This window comes from Lucilia sericata, unplaced genomic scaffold, assembly GCF_015586225.1.
Source record: "Lucilia sericata isolate MDLA Ls3-8-SP2 unplaced genomic scaffold, ASM1558622v1 Contig001103F_arrow, whole genome shotgun sequence".
NCBI lineage: Eukaryota > Metazoa > Arthropoda > Insecta > Diptera > Calliphoridae > Lucilia > Lucilia sericata.
The window spans coordinates 124584-138068 of record NW_023995075.1 but is presented as its reverse complement, the minus strand read 5'-3'; the positions used below and the strand labels follow the sequence as shown (position 1 = coordinate 138068).

The 13485-nt window shown below is 27.1% G+C and overlaps 1 protein-coding gene across 1 annotated transcript; it reads right to left on the bottom strand.

Annotated features, from left to right (window-relative positions):
* Positions 1 to 7811: 7811 nt before the first annotated feature.
* Positions 7812 to 8890, bottom strand: LOC119610007 (cytosolic Fe-S cluster assembly factor NUBP2 homolog). The gene is made up of 2 exons (XM_037965067.1): positions 8614 to 8890; positions 7812 to 8540 (listed from the first exon to the last, which is right to left on the bottom strand). The coding sequence occupies exons 1-2, from the start codon at positions 8722 to 8724 to the stop codon at positions 7881 to 7883; spliced, it is 771 nt and encodes a 256-aa protein (XP_037820995.1). The 5' UTR covers positions 8725 to 8890; the 3' UTR covers positions 7812 to 7880.
* Between the last annotated feature and the right edge of the window lie 4595 nt (positions 8891 to 13485).

Sequence of the window (13485 nt, the reverse complement as noted above, 5' to 3'; positions counted from 1 at the left end):
AAAAATAAAATCAAACAAAAAATTATAAATAAATTTTAGTATTTAACTTATTAAAAAAACAAACAAAAATAGCAAACCAAACTTATGTATGAAAAAAAATAACTGAATGCTATAGAATGATTTGAGTTTTTCCCAAAAGAAGATTTTTTAAACTGAATATTTTTTATGGTTTGCACTGTAGACGATGAAAATGTTTTAAAGAGTAAATCTCCCTTAAAAAAATTAAAGTGTCAAAGTTCATTATGTAAAAAAACTAAAACTTATTGCAAAAAATAATAATTTGATTTTTTTGTAAATTTTTATTAAATTAATTTTGATTTGTTTAAAATAATATATAAAAAATATAAAGAAAAACTTCGTAACGATAGATTTTCTATAGAAAAACTTCATAACGAAAGATTTTTAATAGAAACCCTTCCTGGCAAAAAATTTTCTAAAGAAGCTCTTCCTGACGAAAGATTTTCTAAAGAAACTCTTCCTGACAAAGGATTTTGGAAAGAAACTCTTTCTGACGAAAGATTTCTATAGAAAAACTTCCTGACGAAAGATTTTCTATAGAAAAACTTCCTGACGAAAGATTTTCTATAGAAAAACTTCCTGACGAAAGATTTTCTATAGAAAAACTTCCTGACGAAAGATTTTTCTATTATGAAAAACTTCCTGACGAAAGATTTTCTATAGAAAAACTTCCTGACGAAAGATTTTCTATAGAAAAACTTCCTGACGAAAGATTTTCTATAGAAAAACTTCCTGACGAAAGATTTTCTATAGAAAAACTTCCTGACGAAAGATTTTCTATAGAAAAACTTCCTGACGAAAGATTTTCTATAGAAAAACTTCCTGACGAAAGATTTTCTATAGAAAAACTTCCTGACGAAAGATTTTCTATAGAAAAACTTCCTGACGAAAGATTTTCTATAGAAAAACTTCCTGACGAAAGATTTTCTATAGAAAAACTTCCTGACGAAAGATTTTCTATAGAAAAACTTCCTGACGAAAGATTTTCTATAGAAAAACTTCCTGACGAAAGATTTTCTATAGAAAAACTTCCTGACGAAAGATTTTCTATAGAAAAACTTCCTGACGAAAGATTTTCTATAGAAAAACTTCCTGACGAAAGATTTTCTATAGAAAAACTTCCCGACGAAAGATTTTCTATAGAAAGACTTACAGAAGAAAGACTACCTGACGAAAGATTTTCTATATAAAGACTTCCTAAAGAAAGATTTCTATAGAAAAACTTACTGACGAAAGGTTTTCTATAGAAAAACTTCCTGACGAAAGATTTTCTATAGAAAGGCTTCCTGACGAAAGTTTTTCTATAGAAAAACTTCCTAACGAAAGATTTTCTATAGGAACTCTTCCTGACAAAAGATTTTCTATAGAAAAGTATTCCTAATTTTCTATAGAGAAAGTTCCTGTCGTGCTTCTGTTGAGAGTTTATCTCTTGAACAAGTTTCTGTCAAGAGTTTTTTATACAAAATGTTTCTGTCAAGAGTTTTTTTATAGAAAAAAGTTTCTGTCAAGAGTTTTTCTATAGAAAATAGTTTATGTCGAGAGTTTTTCTATAGAAAAAGTTTCTGTCTAATGTTTTTCTACGGAAAGAAGTTTCTGTCGAGAGTTTTTCTGTAGAAAAAGTTTATGTTGATAGTTTTGAGAGTTTTTTTTATAGAAAATAGTTTCTGTCAAGAGTTTTTCTGTAGGAAAAGTTTCTATCTAGATTTTTTCTATAGAATAAGTTTCTGTCGACAGTTTTTTTTAAAGAAAAAAGTTTCTGTCGAGAGTTTTCTATAGAAAAAGTTTATGTAGAAATAGAAAAAGCTTCTGTCGAGAGTTTATCTCTTGAAGAAGTGTTTATCGAGAGTTTATCTCTTGAACAGGACTTTTTTTTATAGAAAAAATATTCTGTGGAGAGTTTTTCTGTAGAAAAAGTTTATGTCGAGTGTTTTTCTATAGAAGAGTTTCTGTCGGGGGTTTTTCTATATAAAAGTTTCTCTCGAGAGTATTTCTAAAGAAAAAGTTTAAGTTTATCTATTGAAAAAGTTTATGTCTCGAGTTTTTCTAAAGAAAATATTTATATCTGGAGTTTTTCTAAAGAAAAAGTTTCTGTCGAGAGTTTTTTTATAGAAAAAGTTTCTGTCGAGAGTTTTTCTTTAGAAAAGTTCCTTTCTAGAGCTCTTCTGTAAAAAGTTTCTGTCGTACGTTTGGCTATAGAAAGAGTTTCAGTCAAGAGTTTATCTCTTGTACAAGTTTCTGTCGAGAGTTTTTCTATAAAAAAAGTTTCTGTCGAGAGTTTTTCTATAGTTAAAGTTTATATCAGAGTTTTTCTTTAGAAAAATTTTCTGTGGAGAGTTTTTTTTTAGAACAAGTTTCTGTCGAGAGTTTTTCTTTAAAAAAAGGTTCTGTAGAGAGTTTTTTTTTCGAGATAAAGTTTCTGTCAAGAGTTTTTCTTTAGAAAAAGTTTTTATCGAGAATTTTTCTTTTACTATTGAGAGATTTTCTTTAATTTTTTTTTATTAAATTTAAAAATATTATGTAAAGAAACAAAAATAAATAAAAAAATCCCCATTGTGTAAAACCAAAACCTTCACAAGTGCAGCTCCTCGTTATCGTTGTCATTGAAATGAACAAACAAAAATGAAATCTCATAAAAATTGTCAACATAGCATGAAATTATTAATTTTCAAATAAAATAAATTATTAAAAGAAACTACATTTATATTAAAAAAAAATAAATAAATTTATAAAAAACATAATTTCATAATATTTTTTTAATTATTATTATTAAAATAATTACTGAAAATAAAATCCTTAGGGAAAATAGTATTTAAAAACATAAAAATTATAAAAATAATAGACTAAAAAGTAAAAAAACAAAAACAAAAAATACTACACCCTCATAAGAAAATAATAATTTTTAAAAATATATAAATAATAAAAGCAAAAGAAAGAAGAAAATTAAAGGGGAAAGAAGAAAAACCTAAAAATTTATTACAAAACTAATAAATAATTAAAAAGTTATATTATTAATAAACAAAAATAGTTGAACAAATAAAATAATTAATAAATAAAATAAAAATAAAACTGCATACGAATGCATGTTTGTACAGGCGGCATTCAAAAGCAAAAAACAAAAAATGGATGAAAGCAAACACCGAATAATACAAGTATTTAAAAAATATTGGTCAAATATTTTCTACTTGTAAATAGAAAACAATATAAAATAACAAATAAAAAAATATTAAATAAAATAATAATAATAATAACAACAACAAGGTAGAAAAGTTTGTCAACCACAACAAAAATATTAAACAAAAAAAAAACATTATATTAATATAATTATTATATTATGATTATTATCATTAATTATTATTAATTATTATTAAAACTTATAAATTCAATTATAAATTATTATCATTATTATTAATTATGATCATTGATAAAATAAAATAAAACAAGAATTTTTAATAAAAAAATTAAAAAAAAACCCTCTACACACACAGAAAAATAATTATTATTTATTATTACAGCATAAACATAATAATAAAAAAAATAAATAATAATTAATCCCACAATAAAATAAAAATCTAAAACAAAACAAAAAACACTTTGAATCCACAACAAAATAAATGAAAAAAGTAAAATCTTTAAATTACTAAAAAAACAAAACTATATATTAAATAACATTATTATACATATAAAAACATAAAACTAACAATTAATTAAAAACCATAAACCCCACCCCCTCCTTCCCCCATAAATTAATTAAACAAATTACATTATTAGACTTTATTATTAACAAATAAAAAAATAAAGTCCAAAACTTATTTTCATTTCTTTACTTTTTTCTTTTAAAACTTAAATAAATCTGATAAGAAATCAATCCCATTTTTATTAATTCATTATTATTAAAATAATTACTAACAAAAACACAACAAAAAATAAAAATAATAAACAAACAACAACAAAAAATATTAATTATATATTATACAAGAAAATGAAAATAATAAAAAGAAAAATAAATAAAAAAAATGCGAAAAACCATAAAAATATTAATTAAAAATGCAGATTATATATTATATACTTTATAGAAATTTAAAACCAAAATAATAAAAACAAAAAAACAAACAAATGATGAATAAAGTTATAAAAATAAACTTTTAAAAATATTATAAAAAAAAATCCAAAAAAGTGTTTTATTTAAGGGAAAAGGTTCTAGATCAATAAAACTCGAACTGGGAAACATAATAAAAAGCTGCAGACTCCTAATTTCTAAATAAAAGATTTTCTGTAGAAGTTTTTAAAACGATTTTCTTCACAAAAGTTTTCCTTATAAAAGATTTTCTATAGAAAAGTCTTCCTCATGAAAGATTTTCTATAGAAAAGTCTTCCTTTTAAAAGTTTTTCTACAGAAAAGTCATCCTTTTAAAATATTTTTTACAGAAAAATCTTCCTTTTAAAAGATTTTCCATTGAAAATACTTCCTGATGAAAGATTTTCTATAGAAAAGTCTTCCTTTTAAAAGATTTTCTATAGAAAAGTCTTCCTTTTAAAAAATTTTCTATAGAAAATTCTTTCTGATGGTAGATTTTCTATAGAAAAGTCTTCCTTATAAAAGATTTTCTGCAGAAGTCTTCCTGATGAATGATTTTCTATAGAAAAGACTTCCTGATGAAAGATTTTCTATAGAAAAGTCTTCCTTATAAAAGATTTTCTGCAGAAGTCTTCCTGATGAAAGATTTTCTATAGAAAAGTCTTCCTAATGAAAGTTTTTCTAAAGAAAAGTCTTACTGATGAAAGATTTTCTATAGAAAAGTCTTCCTGATGAAAGATTTTCTATAGAAAAGTCTTCCTGATAAAAGATTTTCTATAGAAAAGTCTTCCTGATGAAAGATTTTCTATAGAAAAGTCTTCCTTTTAAAATATTTTCTACAGAAAAATCTTCCTTTTAAAATATTTTCTATAGAAAAGTCTTCCTTTTAAAAGATTTTCTATAGAAAAGTTTTCCTTTTAAAAGACTTTCTATAGAAAAGTCTTCCTTTTAAAAGATTTTCTATAGAAAATTCTTCCTGATGATAGATTTTCTATAGAAAAGTCTTCCTTATAAAAGATTTTCTGTAGAAGTCTTCCTGATGAATGATTTTCTATAGAAAAGACTTCCTGATGAAAGATTTTAAAAAGAAAAGTCTTCCTTTTAAAAGATTTTCTATAGAAAAGTCTTCCTTTTAAAATATTTTCTATACAAAAGTCTTCCTGATGATAGATTTTCTATAGAAAAGTCTTCATGATGAAAGATTTTTTATAGAAAAGTCTTCCTGATGAAAGATTTTCTATAGTAAAGACTTCCTGATGAAAGATTTTCTATAGAAAAGTCTTCCTTTTAAAAGATTTTCTATAGAAAAGTTTTCCTTTTAAAAGATTTTCTATAGAAAAGTCTTCCTGATGAAAGATTTTCTATAGAAAAGTCTTCCTGATGAAAGATTTTCTATAGAAAAGTCTTCCTGATGAAAGATTCTCTATAGAAAAGTCTTCATGATGAAAGATTTTCTATAGTAAAGTCTTCCTGATGAAAGATTCTCTATAGAAATTCTTTCTTTTAAAAGATTCTCTATAGAAAAGTCTTCCTTTTAAAAGATTTTCTATAGAAAAGTCTTCCCTTTAAAAGATTTTCTATAGAAAAGTCTTCTTTATAAAAGATTTTCTGTAGAAGTCTTCCTGATGAAATATTTTCTATAGAAAAGTCTTCCTGATGAAAGATTTTCTAAAGAAAAGTCTTCCTGATGAAAGATTTTCTATAGAAAAGTCTTCCTGATGAAAGATTTTCTATAGAAAAGTCTTCCTGATGAATAATTTTCTATAGAAAAGTCTTCCTGATGAATAATTTTCTATAGAAAAGTCTTCATGATGAAAGATTTTCTATAAAAAAGTCTTCCTTTTCTACAGAAAAGTATTCCTTTTAAAATATTTTCTACAGACAAAGCTTCCGTTTAAAAGATTTTCTATTGAAAAGACTTTCTGATAAAAGATTTTCTATTGAAAAGACTTCCTGATAAAAGATTTTCTATAGAAAAGTCTTCCTTTTAAAAAATTTTCTATAGAAAAGTCTTCCTGATGAAAGATTTTCTATAGAAAAGTCTTCCTGATGAAAGATTTTCTATAGAAAAATCTTCCTGATGAAAGATTTTCTATAGAAAAATCTTCCTGATGAAAGATTTTCTATAGAAAAATCTTCCTGATGAAAGATTTTCTATAGAAAAATCTTCATGATGAAAGATTTTCTATAGAAAAGTCTTCCTGATGAAAGATCTTCTATAGAATAGTCTTCCTGCTGAAAGATTTTCTATAGAAAAGTCTTCCTGATGAATGATTTTCTAATGAAAAGTCTTCCTGATGAAAGATTTTCTATAGAAAAGTCTTCATGATTAACAAGATTTTCTATAGAAAAGTCTCCCTTTTAAAAGATTTTCTATAGAAAAGTCTTCTTTTATAAGATTTTCTATAAAAAAGTCTTCCTGAAGAAAGATTTTCTATAGAAAAGTCTTCCTGATGAATGATTTTCTATAGAAAAGTCTTCCTGATGAATGATTTTCTATAGAAAGGTCTTCCTGATGAAAGATTTTCTATAGAAAAGCCTTCCTTATAAAATATTTCCTATAGAAAAAGTTCATGACTGGAACTTTCTGTTACAAATGAAAGTTTTTCTATAGAGAAAGTTTCTGTTGAGAGTTTCTCTATAAAGTTGCTATCATAAGTTAGTTTTTCAAAACAAAAAAGTTTCTGTCGAGAGGTTTTTCTATATGAAATGTAAATGCGAAAAGATTTTCTATAGATAAAGTTTCTGTCGAGAATTTTTCTATAGAAAACGTTTGTTTTGGAAAGATTTTCTATAGAGAAAGTTTATGAAGAGAGTTTTTCTGTAGAAAAAGTTTCAGTCGAGAGTTTTTCTATAGAAAAAGTTCTTGTCATGAGATTTTCTGTTGCAAAAGTTTCCATATAGTTTTTCAAAACAAAAAAGTTTCTGTGGAGAGATTTTCGAAACGAACAACTTTCTGTCGAGAGTTTTTCTATAGAAAAAGTTTCTGCCTAGAGTTTTTCTATAGAAAAAGTTTCTGTCGAGAGTTTTTCTATAGAAAAAGTTTCTGTCGAGAGTTTTTCTATAAAAAAAATATCTGTCCAGAGTTTTTGTATAGAAAAAGTTTGTGTCGAGAGTTTTCTATAGAAATAGTTTCTATTGGGAGTTTTTCTATAAAAAAAGTTTCAAGGGTTTTCCTAAAGAAAAAGTTTCATTCAGGAGTTTTTCCAAAAAAATAGTCTCTGTCGAGAGTTTTTCTATAGAAAAAGTTTCTGTTGGGAATATTCCTTTAGAAAAAGCTTCTGTCGAAAGTTTTTCTTTAGAAATCCTTAAATTACGCTTTATATGAGAAAACAGTGAAAATCTGGTATAAATCATATTTTCCATAAAAGATTGATTTTTATGTAAGGAACCTATAATCGGATATTTATCCATAAATAATTCACCAAATAAACAAGTAACAAAAAATTCATATTTTCCAACAAAAATCGACTTTTATACGAAATAGCTTAAATCGAATGTAGATCCATAAATAATGGAGCGTGATTTTCCATAAAAATTATTTATATATTAAAAAACCATAAGTCAAATGTAGATCCCTAAATTACGCTTTAAATGAGATCGGGAATATCGATCAACAAACTTGTTGTATAGTTTTATATTGTTTTTCTTTTTATTTTCTTTTACGTGATAGTATTTTTAATAATTTTACACTTTTCCACAAAAGCCGGGCAGCAACTTTTAAAATTTCTTACAAAAATTTATATTTACACACACTTTCTTTAACAAACAATTTCATTTTTAACAATTAAGCAGTAATTTTTGTCACCAATTCCCTAAAGGTGGCAGCTGTACCGGACTCGGGCAATTCAGTCAAAACCGAACGTGTAGTACCATTTAAAACGCTAACACGAGGATCTATAGGCACCGTACCCAAATGGGGAACACCCACCAACTTGGCCAGTTCTACACCACCCTCCGAAGAGAATATATTCGTACAATTGGCACAGTGGGGACACACAAAACCGCTCATATTCTCTACTATACCCAAAATTTGTATGCCGGTCTTTTTGCAAAAGGTTATTTCTTTGCGTACATCATCTAAGGCCACTCCCTGTGGAGTGGTCACTATAATGGCACCATCACAACGAACCTCACGCATACATTCCATAACTGTAATGTGTTCGTCTGAGGTGCCGGGTGGTGTATCTATGATTAAATAATCTAAATCATCCCATTTAACATCGTTTAAAAATTGCTTTATCATCATAGTTTTCTTGGGACCACGCCAAATGACTGGATCATTGCGTGATTTCAGTAGGAAACCTATAGACATAACAGCCAATGTTTTAGTGTCATCTGTATAGATAGGCACCCAACCCTCGTCACATTGATAGATATCACTACCCTCCAGACCCAATAGATAGGGTACCGAAGGTCCACATAAATCTATATCTAAAAGTCCTACCTGTAAGGGAATTTTAAAGGGGAGAAAAAGTATTACTTTTAGTGTGCCTTAGTTTTTATTCACAATAACTTACCTTATGACCGCTTTCCCTTAAGGCCAACGCCAGCTGTGTGCTTACGGTGGATTTGCCCACACCGCCTTTGCCAGACAACACTAATATTACATGTTTCACTTTATCTAACATTTCACTTGCTTTTTCTTTTATTTATTTTTAATTAATTTATTTAATTTTTAAATTATTTTATTTTTATTCTTAATTTTTTCTATTAAATTCGGTAAATCACTAATAATTTCACAAATTTACAAACTTTTTGCAATGTTTTCTGGGTTTACACTAACAGCTGTTTTTGCGCCATTGCAGAGATGATTTTTTATGTACTTTTGCAGGGTAAGTAAACAATTGGAAAAAAATGTGAACAAACAAAAAAATCTAAATAATGAAAATAATATTTTAAAAATATTTTAGTATGGTCTATATACTATAGATTATATACTATAATATAGACTAGACTACAGATTAGACTTTAAACTAGACTATAGACTACACTATAGACTAGATTATAGATTAGAATATAGATTAAACTTGACTATAGACTAAATTACAGATTAGACTAGACTATAGACTAGACTAAATACTTGACTATAGACTAGACTATAGACTAGTCTATAGACTAGACTATAGACTAGTCTAGAGACTAGACTATAGAATAGACTATTTACTAGACTATAGACTAGACTATAGACTAGAATATAGACAAGACTATAGACTAGACTATAGACTAGACTGTAGACTAGACTAAACTATAGACTAGACTAAACTATAGACTAGACTAAACTATAGACTAGACTAAACTATAGACTAGACTAAACTATAGACTAGACTAGAGAATAGAATAGAGACTAGACTACAGATTAGACTTTAAACTAGACTATAGACTACACTATAGACTAGATTATAGATTAGAATATAGATTAAACTTGACTATAGACTAAATTACAGATTAGACTAGACTATAGACTAGACTAAATACTTGACTATAGACTAGACTATAGACTAGTCTATAGACTAGACTGTAGACTAGTCTAGAGACTAGACTATAGACTAGTCTAGAGACTAGACTATAGATTCGACTATAGACTAGACTATAGACAAGACTATAGACTAGACTATAGACTAGACTATAGACTAGACTATAGACTAGACTATAGACTAGACTATAGACTAGACTGTAGACTAGACTATAGACTAGACTAACCTATAGACTAGACTAAACTATAGACTAGACTAAACTATAGACTAGACTAAACTATAGACTAGACTAAACTATAGACTAGAATAGAGACTAGTTTATAGACTAGACTATAGACTAGAATAGAGACTAGTTTATAGACTCGACCATAGACTAGACTATAGACTAGTTTATAGACTAGACTATAGACTATAGACTAGACTATATACTAGACTATAAACTAGACTATAGACTAGACTATAGACTACTCTATAGACTACTCTATAGACTAGACTATAGACTAGACTATAAACTAGACTGTAGACTAGACTGTAGACTAGACTTTAGACTAGACTAAACTATAGACTAGACTGTAGACTAGACTTTAGACTAGACTAAACTATAGACTAGACTATAGCCTAGACTATAGACTAGACTATAGACTAGACTATAGACCAGACTATAGACTAGACTATAGACTAGACTATAGACTAGACTATAGTCTAGACTATAGACTAGAATATAGACTAGACTATAGACTAGACTATAGACTAGACTAGATAGACTATACTATAGACTAGACTATAGTCTAGACTATAGACTAGACTATAGACTAGACTATAGACTAGACTATAGACTAGACTAATGATAGACTAGACTATAGACTAGACTAAGACTAGCATAGTCCTAGACTAGTAGACTATAGACAGAACTATAGACTAGACAAGACTAGACTAAGACAAAATATTAAGACTATACTATAGACGAGACTATAGACTAAGACTATGACTAGACTATAACTAGACTATAGACTAACGAAGACTAGACTATAGACTAGACTATGACTAGACTTAATAGACTAGACTATAGACTAACCTATAGACTATACTATAGACTAGACTATAGACTAGATATAGACTAGACTATAACTGAAACTATAACTAGATTTATAGACTAACTATGACTAGACTTATAGACTATACTATAGACTAGACTATAGACAGACTATAGACCTAGACATAGACTAAACTATAAGCCTAGACTATAGACTGACTATAGACCTAGACTATAGACCAGACTATAGACTAGACTATGACTAGGACTATAGACTAGACTATAGTCTAGACTATGACTAGAATATAGACTAGACTATAGACTAGACTATAGACTAAACTATAGACTAGATTATAGACTAGACTATAGACTAGACTATAGACTAGACTATAGTCTAGACTATAGACTAGACTATAGACTAGACTATAGACTAGACTATAGACTAGACTATAGACTAGACTAATGACTAGACTATAGACTAGACTATAGACCTAGACTATAGACTAGACTATAGACTAGACTATAGACTAGACTATAGACTAGACTATAGACTAGACTATAGACTAGACTATAGACTAGACTATAGACTAGACTATAGACTAGACTATAGACTAGACTATAGACTAGACTTATAGACTAGAACTATAGACTAGACTATAGACTAGACTATAGACTAGACTATAGACTAGACTATAGACTAGACTATAGACTAGACTATAGACTAGACTATAGACTAGACTATAGACTAGACTATAGACTAGACTATAGACTAGACTATAGACTAGACTATAGACTAGACTATAGACTAGACTATAGACTAGACTATAGACTAGACTATAGACTAGACTATAGACTAGACTATAGACTAGACTATAGACTAGACTATAGACTAGACTATAGACTAGACTATAGACTAGACTATAGACTAGACTATAGACTAGACTATAGACTAGACTATAGACTAGACTATAGACTAGACTATAGACTAGACTATAGACTAGACTATAGACTAGACTATAGACTAGACTATAGACTAGACTATAGACTAGACTAATGACTAGACTATAGACTAAACTATAGACTAGATTATAGACTAGACTATAGACTAGATAACTAGACTATAGACTAGACTATAGACTAGACTATAGACTAGACTATAGACTAGACTATAGACTAGACTATAGACTAGACTATAGACTAGACTATAGACTAGACTATAGACTAGACTATAGACTAGACTATAGACTATAGACTAGACTATAGACTAGACTATAGACTAGACTATAGACTAGACTATAGACTAGACTATAGACTAGACTATAGACTAGACTATAGACTAGACTATAGACTAGACTATAGACTAGACTATAGGCTAGACTATAGACTAGACTATAGACTATAGACTAGACTATAGACTAGACTATAGACTAGACTATAGACTAGACTATAGACTAGTCTATAGACTAGACTATAGACTAGACTATAGACTAGACTATAGACTAGACTATAGACTAGACTATAGACTATACTATAGACTAGACTATAGACTAGACTATAGACTAGACTATAGACTAGACTATAGACTAGACTATAGACTAGACTAGACTATAGACTAGACTAAACTATAGACTAGACTATAGACTAGACTATAGACTAGACTATAGACTAGACTATAGACTAGACTATAGACTAGACTATAGACTAGACTATAGACTAGACTATATACTACACTACAGACTAGACTATAGACTAGACAAGACTATAGACTAGACAAGACTATAGACAAGACTATAGACTAGACTAGACTATAGACTAGACTAGACTAGACTATAGACTAGACTAGACTAGACTATAGACTAGACTATAGACTAGACTATAGACTAGACTATAGACTAGACTATAGACTAGACTATAGACTAGACTATATACTACACTACAGACTAGACTATAGGCTAGACAAGACTATAGACTAGACAAGACTAGACAGGACTATAGACTAGACAAGACTATAGACTAGACTGTAGACTAGAATATAGACTATAAATTAGACTATACTAAAGATTTCATTATAGACTGGACTATAGTCTAATCTATGGTGTAGTCTGAAATCTAGTCTGTAATCTGGTCTATATCTTAGTCTATCAAGTTCTTCTTGGAGACAATATTAACCCTTTTAAGATACTTTTTTTTTTTTTTTTTTGAAAAACTTACCCGTTAAGCGTTTTCCTTTAAAAAAAGCTGTAACCCTAGTTTTTGGATGTGTTTTATTTGTTTGAAATTAATTAAAAAAAAAAAGAAAAACGCTAGAGTTCTTTGACATTGAAATAAAAACATATATATATATATTTTGTATTTTATTTTAATCATACATATAGATTTTTGTTTAAATATTTATTCATTTAAATATAATATTTTGTTGTTAATTTAATGTGGTGTATTTGTATTATAAATTTTTATTTATTTTCTTTATTTTTTTTTTTGCTTTCTTTCATAAACATAAAATATTTTTTTTATTTATTTTTAAATTATTTTAATATTTTTCTTTAAATATATTTAAATAAGTGTATGTGGTTTTCTTTTAAGTTTTATTTCTTTTAAACATTTTTGTGTTGTTTGTACATATTTTGTTTATATATTTTTTATTAAATTTAATTAAATATTTTATTGTTTTTTAAAATTAAAAATTTTTTTTATTTGTTATATAAATTAATTCATGTTTTTGTTTTTGTTTTTGTTTTAATAAAAATAACTTATAAACTAAGTTTTTTTATATAGATTTGTATCTATTTTATTTATTAATTAGTTTAAAGTTTATTTTAAATTATTTTAAATATATAATTTTGTTTTTATATTTTAAATTTATAATAATAATTATAATAAAA